The following is a 24,641-nucleotide window of genomic DNA, read 5'->3' on the forward strand; positions in this document are numbered from 1 at the left end:
TTCATCCCCTTCAATTGACCTTGCTTTTCCTATCAAGGAATTAAAATTTTGCCCTGCTCTGTGGCCAAATTATCAGCCTGCCTAAAGAAAAAATCATTTGAAATATTCCCACCTATCATGGCCTTCTCCCATTTTTATGCATTTAACTATTTCTTTGTTTTGTCTCTTAGAATAGGTTTTATGCTACGTGAGGGAAGGTGTCATCTTGAATGGCACAACTTTGTCTACTGCCATTGTGTTGAGGAGAATGATATTGGTGATATATAGGCAATCATACATAACCATCATTGTGTTCCCAGTATGTCATTCAAAACATAACATGTTTATTGACTGATTGCCTTGATATTTTTTAATGAGGTTTATCAACCATCAACTTAGTATGACATTTTTAGGTTGCTTGACTATTTTACATATCAGAATTTGCCAAAAACTACTGCCTCTTCTGGATTAGTCACCTGCTAAAATAAGCTTATAATAAAACCATCACTAAAATTATCAGAGCCAAAGCGTAAATGGACTTTGATTACAGGCGGATGTTAACATTCACATAGCAAGTTTTACTATTCAATTTGTAAGTCTCCATTAAAAGATACTCCAGTGACCTCAGCCTTAAGCCTCAGGAAAGTCAATTCAATTTGTAGTTTCATAACCTAAGAAGCAAGGCACTAGGCTACTCAGTTCTGTGGCAGAAAGTAATATTCAGAATCATCTGAAGGTCAATCATGAGTAAAAACTCCAGCTCAATAAAAGAAATAAAAAATGAATAATTTTAAAGTGATGCATAACATAGCATTTCATTGCAGTTAATTCTATTTTCCACTTCTTTACTATAAGACAGTCCAAACATGAGAAATTCTAATTCTCTTTAAACCCTGGAAAACATTTTTATGAAAAATTAAGTGTGAAAGTGACTTAGGCTCAAAAGTAATGAAATTATTCCTATGCCGCAAACTTACATTGTAGAAAATTCAGACAAACTAAATTTTTACAGTCAGGGGAAGGGAAGTCAGGCAACACATTTTAAGGCAGAATACAAACCTGCTCGGGTTTCTTGTGGGTTTTGCTCTGGCTGTTGCCACTGTTCTTCCCCATTGCCTTCTGCGTGTTAAAGTCATCTGAATAAGCATTCTTGTGTCCTCACCTGCAAAACAAAATAGTTAAATCTGATCGGCACTTCTACACTGAGCCTCTACATAACAAAAATTTGATTATCATTTCAGTATGTTGGAGTTAGTGAACTGCATTGCATGAATCTTTTGTAAAACCAGCAAGTAAAATATCAAGGGGTAAATAATATGTTTGGGTATAAATTCTTCTATGGGAAAAGTTATTTGTCACACCAAAAATTAATTGAGCATATTCTCTGTAAACCATGTGACACTGATATGCTTGGCTCTGTGTCCCCACCCAAACCTCATCTCAAAATTGTAATCCCCATGTGTTGAGAGAGGGAGGTGATTGGATCATGGGAGTGGTCTCCACATGCTATTCTCATGATAGCGAGTGAGTTCTCATGAGGGCTGATGGTTTTATAAGCGTCTGGCATTTTTCCTGCTTGTACTTTTCTTTCCTGCTGCCATGCAAAGAAGGTCCTTCCTTCCTCTTCACCTTCCACTACGATTGTAAGTTTCCTGAGGCCTTCCTAGCCATGTGGAACTGTGAGTCAATTAAATCTCTTTTCTTTATAAATTACCCAGTCTCAGGTATTTCTTTATAGCAGTGTGAAAATGGACTAACACAGATATACTGCTTTGTGGTTTGAGAAAATGAAAGCAAGCCATAAAATATAAGGACTTGGGCCCTAAGGACACAAAACACACAAACATGAAATGATCGTAGCGGTGAAACAACATTGCATAATGATAAGTCACTGGGAAATATAGCAGGCTATGAGTTCATGAGTACAGGAAATCTGTGGGTCAAAAGATAAAATTCATTTCAGCTATCGTGTTGAAACACAGTGTTTGCCTATGTGCTTGATGCATATCTTGTCTTTTTTGAGGAAATTTAAAGTGGGCTTTGAACACGAAGACTTTTAGCACAAAAGGAGAAATCAAAGTCTGAGGTCTGCAAGAGGGAGAACAGAAGCATAAATAGGGTAGGCAGAGAAAAAAAGTTTGGAAATCAGGGTAGTATGGAAATTAATCAACGGGTGAAAGCAAAATCTGCCAATTCCTTCAGTGAAGCCAAATTATTGTCCTCCTGAGGCCCCTTCACCAGCTCATCAACTTTGCTGTTTAAAGATATCTTCCTGGGTTTCAAAAGCAGCGTAGAGTGAGTGTCCTTTCCTTGTAGCTTTATTCAGCACACAACTAACAACTGACACATCCAGGACAGCTTCTATCCAACGTTGTGACTACTTGTGAATTACTGTGTAACCCCGTGATGACATGGGAGAGGCTTAGGGTTGCACCTAAATAGACTTATTGAATGTGCGTATTCATATATAATTATATGTATTGCCCTTCACTTAAGCCATCTCTTTTTTACACCAAGTCTCCTTATCCATGGCCTTAGCATGGCCATCTTCTCCCCTCCCATTGTCATTGTCATCTCAAGGATTTCTCTACCCACAAGCAATATACATTGTGGAAACAGAGTAGTTAAGTATGAAAGTCACTGGTGTATCAGCTTCAGCAATTACATGAGGTCCTTAGGTTGACCATGACTTTATTTACACTTTCCTTAACTATATTAAGGTTCCAGTTCTTAACTTTAATATTTAATTCTGATTATAAATACTTCTTTTCTGTCAATCTCCAGTTTAGGACTGTGGTGTTTTAAAAGAATTAATTTTTCTTTATATTCCTTGGCTCAGAGCTTAATTCAAGTAAAGTTTCTTCTTTTAATCAAGTATTTTTTTTTTCCAGGCAGTTTCAAAGCAAGAATTGTACATTAGTTAATAGAATTGACGTATGTGCATCCACACCAAACTCACACAGTGAACAGATAAGACCCAGAGCCAATTCATTGTTTATTAAGAACCATGTGCCCAAATGGAAATAATTATGTAGAAAGAAAGATACCTGTAACTTTTTCCAGCTCACTCACCAAAAGGCACCAAGCTATCAGGTTTTATTTCTTTTAGAAAATGAGGAAAACTCTTTCTTTTCTTAGAATAATAAGTTCAAATTTTTTCTCAGCTCTGGAAAAATTGATTTGATAGAAAGGAAATTATACACTGAATAATGTCAGAAATGAGCCCACAGGAAAAAACCTTCCCAAGAAAAAAAAAAGTGGAAGATCCAATAGTCTGACAAAATTCTCTGAAAAAAGATAAGTACATGTAGGGCTGAAGAAGCATGCTGGAGTATGAATCTAATTATGTATTTGAATTTGAAGACAAAGTAGTCGACACTGGTAAATATCCACAGAACACTTGTAAAGACAAAGACTTCTTTGAAACAAATAATTGCTTACCACTCCATAATACACTTGATATTTGCCATCAGCCTGTACTACAGACAATATATATACTCAATTATTTTCAACTGGTTTTACTTCCTCATTCAGACACCCTTTTTAACAATTCTGTTTCTAACACCAAAACATTCCTTTCATTCATTCCACCTCTCAGAAATTTTCTTAGCTGAGAACTAAAATCAAAAAAAAAAAAACAAAAAAAAAAAACAAAAAAAACCAAAAAAAACAATTCAAAAAATCCGGCTTATCTATGGGTCAAATTCACATGATCTAACCTGCCAGTTGAGATAAAACAACAAGACAAATATTTTAGGTATGCTTTATCAATCCTGTAGTGAATATTGAAAACCATTGCCAGCTCTTCATGAGTTCTCAGTCTGGCACTCGCTCTTCCTCTTAGTACAATGAACCTCTCCATTCAACTTCAAGATGAAGTGATATGCCAGTGGCAGCTCCACTGAAGGAGGTATCATCGCCTAATCATCTGAGTTGACACCGCCTCCTTTTTCTTCCCTCTCAGGAATAATTGCCCTCCTCATGTCCAAGTGACCCCCAGTCTGTTCTCTCAATCCCAACCCTCTAGCTGGGCTCAGTAGACCACACCAGCAATCCCAGCTACTCAGGGGGCTGAGGCAGGATCACCTGAGCCCGGGAGTTCCAGACTGCAGTGAGCTATGACTGCATCACTGCTCTCCGGCCTAAGCAGCAGAGGAGAAGAAGAAGAAGAAGAAAAAAAAAAGGAAATTCCAACCTTTTTAACCTCTGCTGAACTATCATCCTCAATTGTTGTCTCTCTACTAGCTTAAGGTATATTAGATTTTCTCAAGATGTATTATAAATCTATCCTATCTTTCGCTAAAACAAACAAACAAAAAACTAAAAATATAGTTCACATTTGCTAGTCATCAACTGCTCACTCACTTCTCAGATCTTTCCAGCCTCCTTCTTTTATTTCCAAGCATTTTATTGCCAGTTTTCTATAAAGAATCTCTATTAACATTCTAAATCGTAGATTTAATGGTTTTTTGTTTAGGACTTACCGTACATCTTAGCAACATTTCTTACCATTGCTTGCCTTTGTTATTGTTGCTGTTATTTTTGTTCTAAAATTCACTGCCCTTTGTTATGTAATGTGCCTTTTCTCCATTCCTTATGTCTCTCCTCATGTTACCATCTACCATTCTCTGGGCTTATCTGCCTCACATCATATACCTGGGATCTATTGGAAGGTTCTGAGTTCAGCAATTTTATTTCCTAACTTCACTTCCCACTTCTTTGTAGATGGCATTTACATTTGTAGCTCTGGTTACTGAATCTCCTGAGATGGAGATTGAAATTTTAGCAGCATGCTTGGTGTTTCCACGTGGATTAGCCTCATGCACCTAACATTTAAAAAATTCAAGATCAGACTCCTCATTGCTCCTCAACGTTTGTACTACTCATTTCTATGTCAATCACTGCCATCACTATTCTTCACTTTTAAATTTTACAGTTATTCTTCATTTTTATTTTCCTCAGGATCTCTTTTCACATTTTACACCAAGAAAGAAAACAGGCTAATTGTCAGTGTTTCTGTTGTTTTAAACCACCATATACTAAATAAGTGCAGTTTTGCTATTTTTTCATTTTCCTATGTGATTTTAACTGACAATAACAGGCTATTTAATAAAGGTGTCCCCAAACTTTTTACACAGGGTGCCAGTTCACTGTTCCTCAGACTGTTGGAGGGCTGCCACATATTGTGCTACTCTCACGAACCACCAATGAAAGAGGTGCCCCTTCCTGAAGTGTGGCGGGGGGCTGGAAAAATGGCCTCAGGGGGCCGCATGTGGCCCCTGGGCCATAGTTTGGGGATGCCTGCTTTAATAGTTTGAACAAAATTTTTAAAGGTTGTGAAATAATTTTTTTCTTTTTGATTAAGATCATTTTGCATGATTTTAGCTTATGCTTTTATTTTTATAATTCCTCATTCTTCTGCAAAGCAAGAAGGCTGGTTACACTATTAACTCCGTTTCAATAGTCTTTGCACATGTACCGCACTGCGCATGGGGCGTTCTTCTTCAGCAACTTCATTACTCTTTTTAGAGTAAGGGCATCTGCAGATGGCAGAAGGGAAGTTTCGCCGGTGGCTTTCAGCCATCCTCCTGAGAATTAACCACTTCAGTGCTATAGGTAGCTCTGATAATCAACAGAAGCTTCTAGCAATATCTGGTCATCCTCCTGAGAATCACACTGTCCTTAGTGTTTCAGAGAGCTACATTTATTAGCAATGGCTTTTCTGCAGTTCTGTCATTTCTGGAATTTCTGAAAGCCAGAAATAACTTCCTGATATTTGCTTTACCAGCACTTCCAACATTTGTCTCTATGCTCCTACAATAAATCATGTTGTGTTTGTAATACTTTTAGTGACGTCTGTTTTCTTGTCTGCCCCTGACTGATAAATCATTTGGCACCAGAAGCACTTCCTAGGTAAAGAATTACCTGAAGATAGCATTTGTTATTGGTTATTTCATTTAGTGAGATTTGAAGGCAGTAATGACTCTAACATTGGTAGAAAATGAGATGGAAGTCCATAAAATGCAGAGACAAAACAGTTACTTAAATTGTCACTTGTAGTTACCTGGAATGCAGAGCTTAATGAAAGTGAAGCTGGAGAGTCCAAGTGACCTGGAAAAGAATGACAAGGAAGCGATGAGCACAAGGCCTGTGGGCGAAGATGTCTACGTGGAGATTAAAGAAAGAAAATGCTCAGGATTTTAAATTCTCAGCTGAAGGCATGATCAGAACACTAGAATGCCTATACCTGTACTGGAATAATCTTTTATCTTCTGTAGCCTCAGGACTGATGTATTAAAACATCAGACCCAAACTTTCAGGCTGCTGCCTGCAAAATCACCATGCGAGTTAAATTCACAGCCTCAACAGTTCTCTTCAGTAAAAGGTAGGGCATTGACCATGAATAAGTCAGGATACAACTAGAAAAAGAGAAACTGTGCTGAGAGCTTAAAGCACAATGAATTAAAGGCAGAGGTTTGCATATTTTGAAAATCACTACATTAGAGGATTTTAAGTTTTATTCAGCTCTAAATATTATTATTTTTCTCTCACTTTGTAAACAGTTTTTAATGAGTCTACTCCATAAGAAATTAAATTGAGTCTTCTAAGCTTAAACATTGAAGGCTATTTATAAACTGGTTCTAACTCACTACACCTTTGTTTTTAAATCGTTTCTTTCACAGACGTTGTGCTTCCACCAATATGGACTATAAGTTCATGTTGAGGGAATTAGTGTATGTCAAGAGAGCATTCAATGTAATTTCCTAGTTCTGATATACTAATTAATATGCTTTCTTTCTGCATGTCCACAGCCTCACTCACCTACCTACTTGACTCTTATGTATCCACGGCCAAGTTCTTGAATGATTTATCAATTGAGATCATTTCATTTCATTGATAAGTGAATCATTTAGGTTTGTATTGACTGCAAGTAACAGAAAATCCTAAATCTATTAGTAAATACATAAGGGCTGTTTTTTACATAAGTAAAATGAGTAAAGGTAGCTCATAATTGTATAATTGGTCTAAACTTACCAGAAATCTTGCATCCTTCTATCTTTCCCATCTGCCATCAAGCATGTAAAGTTGTCTCACAGCTAAGATAGATGCAGATCTCCAGCCATTTTATCCACATTCCAAGCAGCTGAAGGGGAAACTTCTTAACAGTAAATGTTCCAGTTTTCTGTTTTTCCTTTTTTGTTGGTTTGTTTGTTTTTGTTTTGAGACAGAGTCTCGCTCTGTTGCCTAAAGTGCAGTGGTGTAATCTCTGCTCACTGTAACATCTGCCTTCCGGATTCAGGTGATTCTCCTGCCTCTGCCTCCCAAGTAGCTGGGACTACAGGTGCACCATCACACCCAGCTAATTTTTGTAATTTTAGTAGAAATGGGGTTTCACAATGTTGACCAGGATGGTCTCGATCTCTTGATCTCGTGATCCACCCGCCTCGGCCTCCCAAAGTGCTGGGATTACAGGCATGAGCCACCGCGCCCCACCTGTTTTTCTTTTTAAGCAGTAATCCCAGAAGTTTCACCGAACTTTTTACTTTGCCTAGAACTTAGACACATGGGTGAGAACTTGTCGCTTGGCACCTGAAGAGTGGTTTTATTATTGTGGAAGGCAGAAGAATGAACATTAGATGGGTAACTTTAGACTCTGACACAATAACATATCTATTTGTTCCTTTGTGACTACGGTCAATTTACCAAACTGAAATTCTCTCTCTTATTCATCTTTACCTTCCTAGAATCTGGCACAGTATCTCAGTATACCAATAAATAATAATTTATCTATAGCAACATTATCTATTTTAAACTGACATTTGGCTAGCCAATCAGAATGTCAAGAGTAGACCAACTTTTTGCTAGTACTAGTTCTATGAGAAGTATTAGGAATAACTGGCCAGGAGAGACAAAAATAGTTTATATTTGAGAATGATCCTTCAAAAGAACAAAACGAAAGCTGAACATGATTAACTTATTTTAATGACTTCCCGTCAATAAAGGAAGGGTATAATATATATTCCTGATCCAATATTATTTTTTATTTTGTTCCATATTAAATTTCTCTTAACTTTTCATATATATCTATGTAAATGATATATAATACATTCTTAATGATTTAGATATCTAAAGGAATGGAAGTTTGATTAAGCACATATAAGCATTTATTCTGCCACACCCAGAACATTTATCATTTTTGTATATACTTTCAAACATTTAACACATTAAATGAGATTTAACATCCTGCTTTTACAACATTAAACAGAAATCTCCATGAGTCTAGAAAATCCAGGTTTTATACTAATAAAATATCAAGGGAAGCTCCTGCACTTCTCATTAGCTTTAAGTGGTTCCTCAGCAACCAGTCACAAAATACTGAAATAGATGGACTATGCGTCACCACAACAGAAACCATATTTAAAACATCTATTCATATATCTATCTACATAGCTACCTACCTATGATCTATGCATCATCTATTTACTGCCCGGCTCCAAAAATAATGCAAATGATTAACAAATATAGGTATACTACAATACTCCAAGTAATATATAAATGAATTTTAAAATATAGGTAACAGTAATAAGCAAGAAAACATTGGGCTAAGAAAAAACACAGCAATTAAGTAATTAAACGAAATGCTTACCCTAATATCCTACTCTCTTTCTAGAGTTGGTTGTTAATCTCGTTTTCAGATTTCTCCTAACTCAGAAACATTCATTAAAGAGAACTTGAGGTCAGTACTTGGGGATCCAATTAAACACCTCTCATGATCCCATGGAGATAGAGAGTAGAATGACAGGTACCAGAGGCTGGGAAGACTGTCTGGGGTTAGCGGCAGAGAGACTGGCTAATGGGTACATACATACAGCTAGATAGAAGGAATAAGTTCTAATCTATAGCAGATTAGGGTGACTCTAGTTAAACACAGTGCATTGTGTATTTCAAGATAGCCAGAAAAGAGGACTTGAAATATTCCCAACATACAGACGTGATAAATGTCCAAGGTGATGGATATTCTAAATTCCCTGACTTGATCATTACACATTCTATGCATGTAACAAAAATCACACATACTCCATAATGTGTACAAATATTATTTATCACTTTTAAAAACATATCAGGAGAATTCTGAACCTAAAGAAATAAGATCATCCATTAACAGTTAAATCATGAGATCATCATTTTAATAAAAATGTTGACTCCTAGATCAGGTGACCATGAAGGAAAATGGACTGCAATTGTGCAACACACACACAAAGGAGTTTGAAGGAGGGGGTTACTGGTCAAAGACACATTAAAAAAGGAGCGATAAATTTATCTTTGTGTTACTGTATACTGTGTTTAGGCAAATATAACTTTTTTCCCCCAATATTCATGTTCCCTGTGAATGAGGACTGAGTTGAACACTGTTAAGTGAGTTTGGAAAATACAGAGTTAAATAACGCGAAGCCAAATTCTTTATTATAGGAATTTTCAGGGCCTTTAATATTTAATTTGCATCATGATTCTGTAAGAGGGAATGAAGTATGTAAGATTTCCCAAACTTCGTTGGCAATTACGGGAGATGGGCTGCGGTTTACATCACACTGCTTTCCCTTCCTGGGCACGGGAAGACCCAGCCCTCTCTGCAGTTAGGTGAGGGCAGTATGAATGAGTTTTGACTAACAGGATGGGACAGAAGGGACAGTGGGAAGAGGATCAACTACTTCCATGTGTGGGCATTACCTTGCAGTTCTTCAGTTTTCTTTTTCCATTATGGCTTTGGAGGTCACAGATTCCAGACAGCATAGCTACAGGAAGAATGAGAGTCCCTTCCTACTCTGTAATGAGATGTGATACAAATAAAAAATAAACTTTTGTTTTGTCCAGTCATTGAGATTTTAGGATTTACTTGTAATTTTGTCCTAGTTTCTCCTAGCTGAGAATTGTAGTCACGGCTCCTAATTTTTGAACATCTACAAACATCTTGTTTCTTAACATGAAATGTTCCAGGATACATGACTGAAAAGTATGCTCCCTTGAAGCTAAATGAATTATTTTGCCTATAGCATTAAGAGTAACTTAAATGAGAAAGAAATCTTATTGGACATCCTGAGTTTTGTTTCAGAATGTTTTTGTTTACTCACCTGTACACCAATGCCCAAATAATACGCACAACATCTTAAAGGATGTAAACCAACACAGATCAACTAAGAGATCTACATTTTAGACTTTTACTTTCATGCAATCATTGGTTTTAGACCTTTGCTTTATCTGTTGGTCAGGGAAGAAGACTGAAAAAACAACTTGTTGTCATTTTTCCAGACACTTCAGAAAACTGCTTTTTGGCTCCTGAGCCCAGTATTTTCAGCTCTGCTTTGTCTCCCTGGGACATTGGATGTAATTTGTTGTAACACTATGTTTCTCCATTAAAGGAGCACTGTCCGTTCAGGTACCCGGTATCTGTTTTTCTTACACACACACACACACACACACACACACACACACACGCAAACACACTATTAAACTCTACATCTCGTTTAGATTTCACTAGTTTTTCTATAATGTTCCTTTTTCGTTCCAGAATCACATCTAGGATACCACATTACATTTCGTTATCATGCCTCCTTAGCCCCCTCTGGACTGTCTAGAACAGTCTCTCAGACTTCCTTGTCTGGCATTTCCTTGCCTGGTAAGGTATTCTGCAGAATATTCCTGTGATAGTTACTCTTATGTGTCAACTTGGGTAAGGGCAGGCTGTCATGCCATTATTTAACCACAACCCAGGTGTTGTGGTTAGGTGTTGCTGAGAAGGCCAACATCAAGGATGAATTGGCATTAAGTAAAAGAGATCACCCTCAATAGTGTCATTGGGGCCTCATCCAATCAACTCAACAGCTTTACTAAGCTGTAACTGATAAATGAAAATTTTATATATATTTACAATGTGCAATGTGATGTATTATGTATAAATTGTGAAATGATTAAATCCATCAAATTGACATATCCCTCATGTCAGAAACTTACCATCTTGTGGTGAGGATATTTCAGATCTACTCTCATAGTGATTTCACGTATATAATAACTTGCTATTAACTATAGTTACTATGCTGTACAATAGATCTCCAAAACTTATTCCTTCTAACTGAAACTATGTACCCTTTGACCAACTTATCCCCATCCTGCAATCATTGCCCCAGTCCCCAGAAACTACCATTTTATTTTGCTTCTAGGATTTCAGCCTTTTTAGATCCCACATATAGGTGAGAACACGCAGTACTATTTGTCTTTTGGTGTCTGACTTACAATTTTTTTTCTTTATAAATGAGTGGAATGGGGGATTTAAGAAATAAAGACAAGATAGAAGCATCATGCTCGAATTATTTTTAGAAATGATGAGGATAAAGTAGAAATACAAACAATAATCCCTATGTCTCCTTATGGCAGAGACAATAAAGAAAATAATGACTTGCTAAGGAGTCATACAACAGAATAGTCATCATGAGGCAAAATGCCCAACAAGGAAATAAGGAGAGTGTGACAGCAGGAGACAAAAATGGTGAGCAAATGCAGATAGAGGATGAGCTCTCAGTCTTAGGGTCAGTCCTCCAAACTCATGCCTCACAATCTCACAGCAAAGTGGGCTATCCCACCCTCCCATGTGGCTTCAAGTGACACCCTCTCCTCCAACAAAGACATTCAGATTCAATTAAAGGAAAGCAAGCAAACTAATACGTAAAACAGAGCCGGCTTTTGATCCCTGATTTAGAGATTTCCGGGGATCCTTTGTGTAAACAGCACAAAAGACAGATGAGAACAGTGAGATCAGCACAGCCTAGACAAAGGTGGTGCAATCATAGTAATTTTGCAGTTTAAGAACAAAAATGTGTCCAGCACAGGAACACAGTAAAAAGAGAAGACTCAATACATGGTATCCAAAACAGTATGTCCTCTAAAATATAGATGTTTCAGTAAAGAAGTAGGTATTCTACTGCTTTCTCTGCATAGAAAAGTCCCACTCAGTGATGCCCACTTATCATAAGAAAGAACAATAGAGGGAATAGAGATTACTGTGTGTACGTGTGCATGTTACATCATACGATCAGTTTTCATCAATAACTGACTTGGGGCATGTGTGTCATTTACACACAGTATTTTTCATTTATATTACTGGAGTCAATGGAAAGTGACACCACAAACAATTAGAAAAGAATCCTTATTGGACATAAATAAAGAAGTAATAAAGTTGTTTCATCTTCTCCTTTTCCTTTCTAAAGGAAATATAAAAGACTCATAGTTAAATAGTTTGAGGTGAAAAATTTCTGAAGATTTGAAACATATCTATTACATTTCTTTGCACAGATCTGGAACCTTCTTTAAATCCAAATAAAATCATTTGTTTGGGTTTAATGCTTGTATGTAGCCAGAAAAATACCTAAAATTGAGTACAAGTATCACATACAGAGATCAAGTGATTCACTGGCTCAAGTCAAATATTAGAATTAGTGAACTTTTTGTGTTTTCAGTTGACTTACAAATTATATATGTCTGTGTTTATTCACACATTCATATTATATGTATATGTTGGATGAGTTGATTCACACATTTACAGCTATTTCCTGTATTACCTTAGACAAGTATGCATAAACAATTTGAGCATTTACTTAATTCATATTCTTGTGTGGCAAAGTAATTTGGCATGATAGCTTTTTTGTTTTCTGCTTTGTATTGCCTTAGTGTTACTACCAGACAGATGTTGAAATTTCAGGTCAATGGTTGATATCTCTCCCCTATCTTCAAGAAATTTATTTAATAACAATTTGTGTTCTTAAGAGTACAGACTTTCATTCCAAAAAATGATAAACCAAACTGTTTCTACTCATGAGCTCCCTTTTGCAATTTTTGCTTCCTCTGTCACTCATTCCTTCTGCCTGTAGTCTACCTAGGCTGTGAGTAGGAGGGGAAGAGGGAAAAGAAACAGAGAACCTCCATACCTGGTTGCTATGCTGGCATCTGAGGTTTTTTATTTTGCATACAGTTTACATTGCCCTAGTGGTCACCATAAAGAGATTGCTAAATGTCATTCCCAAGGCTGGGTTATATTAGTGCAAAGCCTGAGAGTAGCTGAAACACTAAGAGGACATTAAACTAACTGCAGGGAAAAGGAATTCACTGGGACATCCATATGTCCCAAAAGGAAACATAAGCAATGAGGCACTGAGAGTGAAGAGCTGTTACTTAAGCCCACCTCTACTAACCACTATACCACACTATTCTTTTAAAATACAGCTCAGGCTTTCAGGTAAAACAGTCTACACAGCATATAAGAAGGCTAAACACCTCTCTCTGGTCCAGCAGAAATGACAAGAAAAACTGTAAGTCATAAGTTAACTTCTGAAAGACACGTCATTAACATAAGCATATCTAGCACAAAATACATTTTTTTTCATGTACATAAACATTGCTTCCTCTGTACGGTTTTTGCCAAGGGTTAAAATCCAGATGTAACACTTCATGGAGACAAAAACACTTACAGCTACTGCATTATAATTCCTCACACTACCAATTAAGAAATTCTGCCCTAAAGTATGAATGTTTCTCTGAAATTCTCTACAAATCACCATTAATAAGATAACACAGCAGAAAAATTAGCAGGGAGTTCATTTGATTTTTCCCACCCTAAAGGCTGGCTTTAGTTAGAAAATTTATCTACATTTCTATTCTAACACATTGTGAATGATAAATGAACCCTACTGCATAAAGGACATGACATTGCTATGCTATTTTCTTTCATCAGAATATTCTACCTCGCAAAGTTCATAGCGCAGTGCTTGTCCCCTTATAAGGAATAGAGAGAGAATGAAACTCACTACTCTGAAGACCTCAAGTTTAGGGCATGTCTCAAAACAGCAAAAAGAAATAGTCTGAGAGGCACAAGGGCAGTCAGCAAGCTGATTCACTGTTTTGGTCTCTATCAGGTCTGTCTGTTCCAGCTCATTCTAAACAGGAAGAGCAATAGGGAAGCTATTTTACATTGGTTTCATCAGATTCAACAGCTTCAGGACCAGTGACAGTAAAAAGGTATTTTTCCTGAAGCTGAAAGTGAGTGCAAGAGGAAAACACATTACCCTTCATCGCTTCCCCCCAGATCTGTCTGAACTCTTTTCTGTATTATTTGAAGAACAGGTTTCTTATTCAGACAACTTTCTGTATGATTCCCATAGCAATGGCTATAACCCTGACAAATGTGACAAATGTGGAATTGATATTGCTAAGGGGAGTGCTTCAGTCAGAGAAAACAATACTTGCATTCTTTTATAGTTGTTACAAGATAAGTCAATTTATTGTCACTGGTTACTTTTTGATCTTGTGGAACATGGTGGCTAACTCCCTCATTTTAGGTTAGAGATGAACACGTCGGCTAAGAACAGGGCAAAGTGAGAAACATTAAATTTATAGAAAAGAGAATATGAGAAAAGTTGACTCTCAGAGTTCAAGTGTTATAAAGTGAGAAACATTCTAAAAGAAATGTTTACAATTGAATTTTTGGCCATTATGAGCTATGGTATTTTCTGAGTAGTCTATTTATTAAACTAAAACTGTATGCATCACTAGCATTAGGTGTAAATCCTATTATGGATAATAGGGCAACTACTAGACCTCCTTTGCTAATATTAGAAAATGATAGCAAGAAATCTGTACTCATGTTTTCTAGAATATAAAAAAATGAAACAGCAAAAATATTTTTAAAAAGTCAACAAAGACAGGTGACTATCATCTCTGATGTTAGTAATAAACATGTCGGAGAAAAAACACTGTAAGGTACAAAGAGTAAAATTTTGCAACTCTGCTTTGATTATCGAAAACATTTAGCCAATAAAAAACTTCATCCAAGATGATATAACAATGAGAATGTTACTGATACATAAATGAAAAGCCCTACAGTGTGATAGAACCCAACTGCTTTCCATTTTGCACTCTTAATATTTTATTTGTTTGTATGGGTTTTTGTTAATCCTACCTGGCAACATGCACTTACTGCCCTTCTGGGTGGGGGAGATGGGCACTCGAGAAGGGCAGTTGACTTACATTGTTAAATTCTAACTTTAGTCTGTGAAATCTAAAGAACTTATTATAGCAAAATCAATCAATATAATGAAAATATGGCATATAATTAGTCTGGTCTTCCTCACTTTGCCACCGAGGTCAAAATGAAAAGCAAATGGGTTCTAGGTGTTAAATAATTTATTGTAATTTCAAAACTATTCCTAATAGAAAAACAGTATATCTCTTCATACATAACAAATGCAAAATTAAGGAACTATAAACTAGAACATGAAATATCATGCTTCATGGTTCTATGTTGTGTTTTTTATCAATAACAGTCACAGTACACAGAACATGGCAGTGCTAAGACATTAATAATGTCCATGCAATGGGAAAACCATTACAGATGACTTTCAATTTTCCCCAGCATGTTTCATTATCAATTGGCTCTGCTGATTCTGCCAAGAAATCAAAATACTATTCTGTTTAGAAGTTAAAGTAAGTAACACCTTTCACACTTAGATGCTCAAGTCTTTATTTAAAAACAGTTTAAAGATGATGGTTAATATAGAGTATAGGTTTGGCTATAAAAATGTTTCTGTTGCTTCTCTCTCCTACTGAGTTTTTACTGAAATAACTTAAAGCATTTCTAATTAATCAAAAATAACCAGGCTAAAAACAAACAAACAAAAAAACCCCAAGCAGTCAGTATTAATATTAGGGAAAATTAGATCTTTAAAAAAAGTAATAGATACTTTATGTCCCATAAGTGCATTATAATCTCTCAGTTATGAATCAATGATCTTGGACCTGTGTCCTGATATTTAATTGATCAAGGGACAAATTCATGAAGAAATATTCTACTCAGTTGAGATACTTAATTTAGCATCTAAAAATGTTTAGGTTTACAGCTAAGGAGTAGCCTAGATATCAAAATTGGTTAGTATAATTTCAAGCTATAAAATTGTATCTAAAGAAAACAAAAATCTCCGTGCTTCCCAGTCCATCATGTAGGAAGCATGGAGAAGAATGAATGTGGTAAAGGTATTAGAATTGAGGTAAGGCATAGTAATATTCATTTAAAATCAAGCCCTATGATAATATAGCAAAATAAATGTTAGCAAAGGCAATTTTACAAAAGCTTTTTATAGACCAAAATGGAAGACATTTTCTGAAATGCTACGATTACCAGTTTGGGGTTTCAGAAAGACTGAGGTATTGGGATTTAACTAGATACTAAGTGGACAAGAGATCACAAAATAAAACTTATAGAAAATGACACAAGGATGAGTTAGTAGGTAATGGCTTTAAATTATCTTTGATATAATTCTTTATTTCATATGTCTATTGTATATTAATTACAGTATTTCTAGACACATTTTGAAAAAAGAAATCAACAATCTTGGTACCTCATAATTTAGACCAAAAGATATCAGAACAAATACAGCCACCAAATATCCATCTTAAATACTGTGTACATTTAACAGAAATAATCATATATGACAAATGATTCAAATTTGAATTTAAAAGAATCAAATAATTAGCCAGGAAAGCAATTTTTTTTAACATATTATATATAACTCTTCCATTTGTGAATCCCAGCTTCTATGATGACTTGAAAATATGATCTAGGATTCCTAATATTTTCAACATATTGTACTATGTACTTCTTAAAAGTTTGCTGTATTTGCATATACCAATACTGAATTTTAGACACATGATGGTTTGGCTAGACAACTGTATTCTGAAAAGTATACATGTGTGACAGTGATAACAAGAAAACAAAACACAAATCTGCATCTGGTGGCGCTGAAGTCAGGCCTCTTCAATTCGGCGGATCCACATTCTGAAGGATGAGGGCCACTCTGCTTGGAATGTACACCTACATCAAAAAAATTATGTCAGTGCAGCTGAAAAAAGTACCAAACAGGCTGTCATTATGTCAAAGAAACATAGGCATGATGTAGTCTCACATCTGCCTAAAGTTACAGTTATCTTTACAATTTTCCCAGCTCTTAGAAGGCTCAATTTCCCAGTTCCAGCAGTTCTGGCAGCAACGTGACTACCATAAAGCAAGCACCACTAGAGGGCTCCCTAAGACTTAATGAAAACCAATGCTCCCCACACAGGAATGATTTAAATGGCCCTGTTTTTGCCATGTTGAGGCTCTATCAGGCGGCGAAGGAAGGCTGCCCTATGGTTTGCAAAGTTACTACTTCACTTAGATGAAGACAAGCAATACACAAAGCACTGGTTTTGCATCAAGACACTTTTATTTGTAATCTTGTCCTTTTTTTTCCTTTCAAGAAGAAAAACTGAAATATAAGGAATCCTAACTCTATTTTAGGCCGCTTTCCAATTTAAACTAATGAGTAAGCTTGCCATTGCACTCAAACTAGGATTCAGATTCTCTCCATGGCCTGCACAGCCCTGACCTGCTCCTGCCTGCCTGTATCTGGTATCCCGGCTGAGTTCCTTGCATTTTCACCCACGATACTCCAGCCTCAGGAGTCTTTCAGTTTCCTGGACACATCAAACACGCCCCTTTTGTTGGATCTTTGCCTATGATGTGCCTTCTGCTGTAAACACTCTTTGCCTTTCTGGTTCCTTATGCCTTGGAGAAATCCCAGTTATGTGGAGAGGCTTTCCTTGACAACACTAGATACGGTAGGTTCTCCATTTCCAATTATGGCGGCTTTTTTGTTTCTTTCTAAACACTTAACACAATTGGTGAATGATTTTTCAAGTTTGCCATCTACTTCCCTCATTAGACTATGAGCTTTACAAAAGCAGAAGTTATACATTTTATTTCTAACTCTCAGTTGGTGCTATTGGACAAGGCAGATGTTCATGATGACTGAATTTCAAAACTCAACAATGAACAAAGAAATAATAGTGGATCAATGGGTGCATATTTAACAAGGTATTCTCTGATATACCTGAAAAGTTTTTTATAAAATTGAGTAGTGATTTGAACTGCTTAATGCGTACTTATATGCTAGTTCAAACAATATTAAGTATTACCAAAGCAAACAGTAAAAATATTATTGATGGTCATCATTGTGACAATCTCTCTTCATTTCTTGCTTTGCTGACATTTTACTATTTTCAGTTACTTTATCTCTAAATGAAAGCTTGCCTGATGGAAAACAAAAAGGCTTGCAGAGGTTAGAACCACAGTGAAGGTGCAAAGTGAACATGACTTTAGGAAAAAAGTTAAAATAAAAGAAATAAAATGGCCGATTTTCACAGATTGAGGCTTGTATGTCCAATGGATCTCAACTCTGCAAAGGAACACAATGTTTTCTCTTAAGGTTTCACAATAAAGAACTGATATTACTCTTTAAAAAATCAGACATATCAATACAGTTGGTTAGTTTTGAACATCAAAAAAGTTAAAGTGGTTTTAAAATGCTGGCATTTAAAGAAATTTATATTCTGGATTTAATGGCTAGAGAACAGTTTTTCTAATCTTCAATTAAAAGTAATAGTGATTTCGGGAACGAATATCATCTGAAAAAGATTAACAAATGCCAACAGTCACTATGTGGCTCAATGTTTCATGGTCTGTTTTGCAACCTGATATTTCCAAAAAGATAAATATTACATCCATGTAGTCACTAAGTGTGAGAAAACCATGTATTTCAGTGCTACAAACTATTTCCCTATAGTTTACACATTGTATTTATATCTTATAACTATCACACCACATCAGAGTTTCACTGCTAATACAATCCTTTCTATGCAATGTTTTCTGTTTGAGATACATAAGATGTTATGAGACTGATTCAATAAAAGGAAGCTGGAGTTATCCACAAATAAAGCAGGACTATCACCAAAGATCCAGACTGATCCAGTCCAAAGGAGGGCACATTTCCATAATCAAACTATAGACAAAATGAACACAAACCAAAGCAAAGAAAGAGAAATAAAGGAAACCAACAGTTTGACTCAATCCATTCCCTCCCTGCATCCTATCAAAACAGGTACAAATTGAGACAGTGACCTACCCTTCTGAAGGAGTTTCTCATGTACTTACTAGGGGGTCTAGTCTACATATTTCATTTTGGAGATCACAGTAGCTGAATTTAACTAATCAGTGGGACAGAAGGTTACAATTTGAGTGGTTCTGAATTGTTCTGCCATGAGTAATCTAAAACTAAAAACCAATCTAAATATTTCAGTAGAACCAGAAACTGGACAAAAGAATTTCAGTTCCCTCTACATTCAAAATATTTCCCTGATACAGTACTGTCCTACAATGCAGGTAAAAAGACTCTAATTAAAGTCCAAGGCTCCTGAGAAAGTTGCGGTGAAACACATTAGTCAGGCCTAGGACAAATAATGATAGGTCCCTGTAAGTGTGTGTTATAGTGATATAGCTCAGATTTGGATCCTATGCTTTCATTCATAACCTCATTATTTCATTAAATAAATATAGTAATTACATAATGACAATTTAGAAAGAATCTTACTCTTTGATGTTTTGGCATTTGAGCTTCTCTAAATTTAAGAATTTTTTCTAACATGACAAACAAAGTTCCAGGTTTGTAATATATGCAGTGTAATATATTTCCGTTTTGGTATTTAATGGTTAAAAATGCTTCAAGAATACTCACTAACTGCTGCTGGTCTTTTCACATAAGGAGATTTATAATGACCCTTTGGTCATTTACTTAGAGACCTCTTAATGCAATATGCTGAACAAACAAACAAAAACCTGTGGTTCACATTGTATAATATCATTAACAGGAATATTTTATAATTATATACATGTATTTCACTGCAGTGTTAATTACCAGAATGTGTTTCTTTTGTCCAGAGCCCTTGTGGTATAGGCAACATAGAAGAATTTCCCTGAGCAAGTGATTTTTCCTAACTATGGCTACTTACTGAATTTTGAGTTTTATTCTGAGTATGCAAATCAATTTTCTTAGTGGTTAGGAAATTACTACTAATTATACAAAAGGACTTAAGATAATCAGAGCTAACCCTTATGATGAGACAATTACAGACACGAACAATTTGGGGTTCCTAAAATTTAGTCTAAGTGTTGGCTCTGTAATTCTCATTTTATCATTTTAATTCAGAAAATAGTTTTGATTCATATGACAAGAGAAAAGAAATGTGAACATATTTAAGTAGATTTAAACACAATTATTTGAGTATATTTAAATATAAAAAGCATATTGATGTAACTGTATATAGAAGCCATTTATTATGCATGTTACAGACAATACGCATGCTGATAAACATATCTCTATACCCATTTATTAGCCTACAAGCCCTAAACATTTTATACCTAGAATCACATTAAGAACACGAGACACTGAGCCTCTAATCCCAGCACTTAGGGAAGCCAAGGAGGACAGATCACCTGAGGTCAGGAGTTCAAGACCAGTCTGGCCAACACGGTGAAACTTTGTCTCTACTAAAAATACAAAAATTAGCCAGGCATGATGGCAGGAACCTGTAATCCCAGCTATTTGGGAGGCTGAAGCAGGAGAATGGCTTGGGCCTGGGAGGTGGAGGTTGCAGTGAGCTGAGATTGCATCACTGCACTCCAGTCTGGGCGACTGAGTGAGACTCTGTCTCAAAAGAAGAAAAAGAAAAAGAAAAAGAATATGAAACAACGTAGTATACAGCCATGAGTTTCATTTTTTTCTAGCTATATGAATAGTCAGCTCTTCACAAAGAATCAAAATAGCACAGTACAATCTAATTCATTTATTAAGAGAGTCAAATGCATGCTAATCTACTCAGTTATTTTGACGACTTTAATGAGATAATTATTACACTAACCATGAGTGTGACTAAAAAAATAACTGTTCACACAATGGTCTATTTTATGTCATTCAGGCAAAATGTTATTTTCCTCTAGGACTAATAACTGAGTTGCAAAATTTAATTACACAATTTTTAAAAACAGGGTGTCAAACATTTTAAGAAAAGGACATTTTAAAATTAAAAAAAATTTAATACTTTAAAGCCTATTTTAAAAATTATCTTAGAAGTTGTTAAGTTTAGAAATAGCACATACACATATAATTCTGGTACAATGAAAACATGCAGTGGGCTGGGCATGGTGCCTCACGCCTGTAATCCCAGCACTTTATGAGGCCGAGGCAGGTAGATCACCTGAGGTCACAAGTTCCAGACCAGCCTGGCCAACATGATGAAACCTTGTCTCTACTAAAAATACAAAAATTAGCTGGGCATGGTGGTATGCGGCTGTAATCCTAGCTATTCAGGAGGCTGAGGCAGGAGAATTGCTTGGGAAGATTTCGCCACTGCATTCCAGCCTGGGCTCTGTCTCACAAAAAACAAACAAAACATCATTCGATGAAAAAGTCTTCAGATTCTTTCATAACCTACATATACACATTTTTTTCATAATAAACTTACACATTTTTTTGAAAAATAAAGGTGATATAAAATAATTTTAGTTTTCACATATATGCTTTAGTTCATAAAATAATTTTCTAAGAAAAAATGCATTGTATTCTTTTATTCTAATTCTCATTATTTTGCATTGGGGTTAGGAGAAAAGTGATGCTAGTATTCCTATATATAAATGCATATTAGCTCATCTAATTTATAAAATTTAAAAAGTAAACTAAAAATTCAGATTTTCTTTCTTCTAAAAAACAGTATTTTCATAATATTGAATAGAGCAAAGGAGATTTTCCAACGGTTAAGTTGTATTACAACTTACAACTGAGGGGCAATAAAATGATACATCTATACCAAATACTATATTTAAATCAAGTCTACTTTTGAACCTCCAAATTTAGAATGAGAGTAAACGGATGATTTCTTATTGATAAGAAGCCTAATTGCCAAAATAATTAGTGCTAAACCTGTTGCTTTATTCTCATTTTCATCATCATCATTCAGTTACTATAAAGAGATCTACTTCATTTAAGACTCAATAATCTCTTTTCTCCCATTTGTGTCATAGAATTTGATTTTATGAATCAGAAAAGAGAAAGGAAGTCCCTTGCCTCCAGCACAGTGATTAACATACAGGTTAACATACTAAGTTCCTGTATCAGGAATCAAAATATAGAGAAATGATTATGCTAAAATGGAGTTTCCAATAATTGCCAGTAAAGCAGACTGGTGGATCTCTGCCCTATTGCTTTTTGACATCTGTGACATACTCTGACCTTAGCAAATGGGTTTCAATGGTGGCATACATGCAGTTATCCCCTGGCTTCACAGTTGCAACTGAGGGAGCACACAGAAACAACTGAGGGGGCTAGAGCAGTACCTGTTGGTGCTGCAGCATGTATGGTTATTTTAGGATTCCTTCGAGCTGTTTGTTGCTATCTTTGAAAACAGATTTGACACTTACTCAGCAGATCCTTTGGATTATTAAGCTTGCAAATTAAGCTTTAGCAAATGCTGTGTACTAGTTATGATAGGAAAAAATACTAAGGAAGAAGGAAAAGTTGTATCTTGTTCTTCCTTCTTCCTTTTAGTCTGTGAGTATGGGAAGTGTGAGTGATCTCACTAGAAGTGGTATAAGACCTAAAGGACTAGGCTGGGCATGGTGGCTCATGCCTATAATCCCAGCACTTTGGGAGGCTGAGGCAGGTGGATCACCTGAGGCCAGAAATTTGAGACCAGCCTGACCAATATGGTGAAACCCTGTCTCTACTAAAAATACAAAAATTAGCTGGGCGTGTTGGCTGGTGTCTGTAATCCCAGCTACTTGGGAGGCTATTCAGAAAATAGTTTTGATTTATATGGCAAATAGTTTTGATTCATATGGGAGGCTGAGGCAAATAATTGCTTGAACCTGGGAGGTAGAGGTTTCAGTGAGCCAAGTTTGCACCACTGCACTCCAGCCTGGGCGACAGAGCAAGACTCTGTCTCAAAACAAAATAAACAAAGCAAAACAAAAAGACCTACAGGATTTACGGTCATGTTTAAGGAACTCCACTGGATCCCAGCACATATGAGTCAGTTTAATGATGAGTTCCCTTATAATGAAGCATTGTTAGAACAGGCACATTTGTTAATGTGATTTTTCCCCCCTCACTGGCCCTTTGCTGAATAACTTGGGTAAGAAGGAAACCTGTTTTCCTATATTTTCTGTATTTTACTGATAGGGGTGGGATCCTTTAATCTGACACTAAACCAGTGATCATACCATCTGGAGCCTAAAGGTTTATTTAAATGAGTAATTCCTGAAGCACCTGTAGTCATCAGAAACAAGATGTTGCTGCTGGGAGGAGAGGGCTCGCCCTTATCTCACGGACTGCATTGGATTAGAACTCTACTGCAACAGTGCTTAAGCCCTTTTCCGCTTCTCACTTCCTTGCAGTGCTGTCCCCCTCTATGTATTTATTATTGAGACTTATGAGACATTCTTTATCTACCTGATAATTTAAAAATGCATCTTTCACATTGGTGAGATCAATGCAATTAGTGCTTGAAAAGTAATCTCCTGATGTTGCCGAAACTGGATAGTTGGCTTGTTTTAATAATGCCAGCATATCTTTACTCACAAAATTGAAACGATACCAAGGTATTTTTTGCCCACCTCCAAAGAGTCTGAGTTGTTGTCTAAGATTATAATTTCCCCAAAATTGGGAGAAGGTATTCTTAATTGTGTGTCCTTAAAACACTTAGTATTTTGACATGTTGAAACTACTAAATAATAATTGTCTAGCCATGACAATAACAACTTTAAAATACACATGAAATAGCATTTTACAGTTTCTATAAAGCTTGGCCATGTTTATGAGTTTATGCTTCCTAAGAATCTCTTACTGTAGGTAAGATAATATGAATAATCCTCAGTTTACAGGTGGGGAAAGTGCAGTGCAAAAAAGTTAAATTACTCAATTTCTCAGCGAGTAAATGGCAGACTAGGGGCAGGATGCCAGGCTCTCTGCCATGCTGTTTTGTGATCTTTTCACAATACCATCAGGCTCTCCTTAACAGGAGCCTGTTGGGATACGTGGACATTTAGAAAAGCTGGCTGGGTAAGAATTTTGCTGTCTGAGTTTTTCCAACTCTTTTCAGTCTAGTTAAATTGGTGAAAGTTCAGTTTTACTGCAGTCAGTTGCTCCTTCCCCAGGACTCCCCTTTGTGAGCTCCCTCATCTTTCCTAACCCCTAAGGGCTTCTAACTCTTTTGATTATTTCAGAACTTTATGGTAATTTTCTTACTCACTTCCAAAACTATTTTTATCAATCTTATTTTATAAGTCAAAATTGAATGTTCTCACAGACTACAGTAATAATTCCTTGAAGAATGTGATAGTACCCTTGAGCCTTCTCTCTTAAAAACATACATCATTCTCCAAATATATATAAAGCTGTATCAACGACATCATCAACACACACCCATATGCACACACATACGTTTAGGGCAACCCCTAATTCTCATAGGACTTTTCATTGCACTGTCCTCACAGCCCATAATCCAACAACTCAGTCGTTGTAATCCCTGCTCTTTTCAGTTATTTTATGCTGTGACCTTTGGCCTACCACCTTTATATATAATATGGCAGCTTACAAAGCTCATTGTTGGCATCACTCTAAGAAGTGAGAAAACAGCAGAAAAATGGAAGACCTAGGTGTGCCATTCTCATGCCTGATGTTATACCTAAACTTTTG

General features: G+C 36.1%; 1 protein-coding gene across 1 annotated transcript in view; it reads right to left on the reverse strand.

The window, feature by feature from the left end:
- Nucleotides 1-1,038: 1,038 nt before the first annotated feature.
- The window catches only part of GBE1 (1,4-alpha-glucan branching enzyme 1), a 271,204-nt gene continuing 247,601 nt past the window's right edge, over nt 1,039-24,641 (reverse strand). The window contains exon 16 of the mRNA XM_074389149.1: nt 1,039-16,891. Coding sequence (XP_074245250.1) covers nt 16,835-16,891 — 57 coding nt within the window. The 3' untranslated portion in view covers nt 1,039-16,834. The remainder of the gene's footprint in view (nt 16,892-24,641) is intronic.

The sequence above is a fragment of the Saimiri boliviensis genome, chromosome 18 (genome assembly GCF_048565385.1).
Source record: "Saimiri boliviensis isolate mSaiBol1 chromosome 18, mSaiBol1.pri, whole genome shotgun sequence".
Lineage (NCBI taxonomy): Eukaryota > Metazoa > Chordata > Mammalia > Primates > Cebidae > Saimiri > Saimiri boliviensis.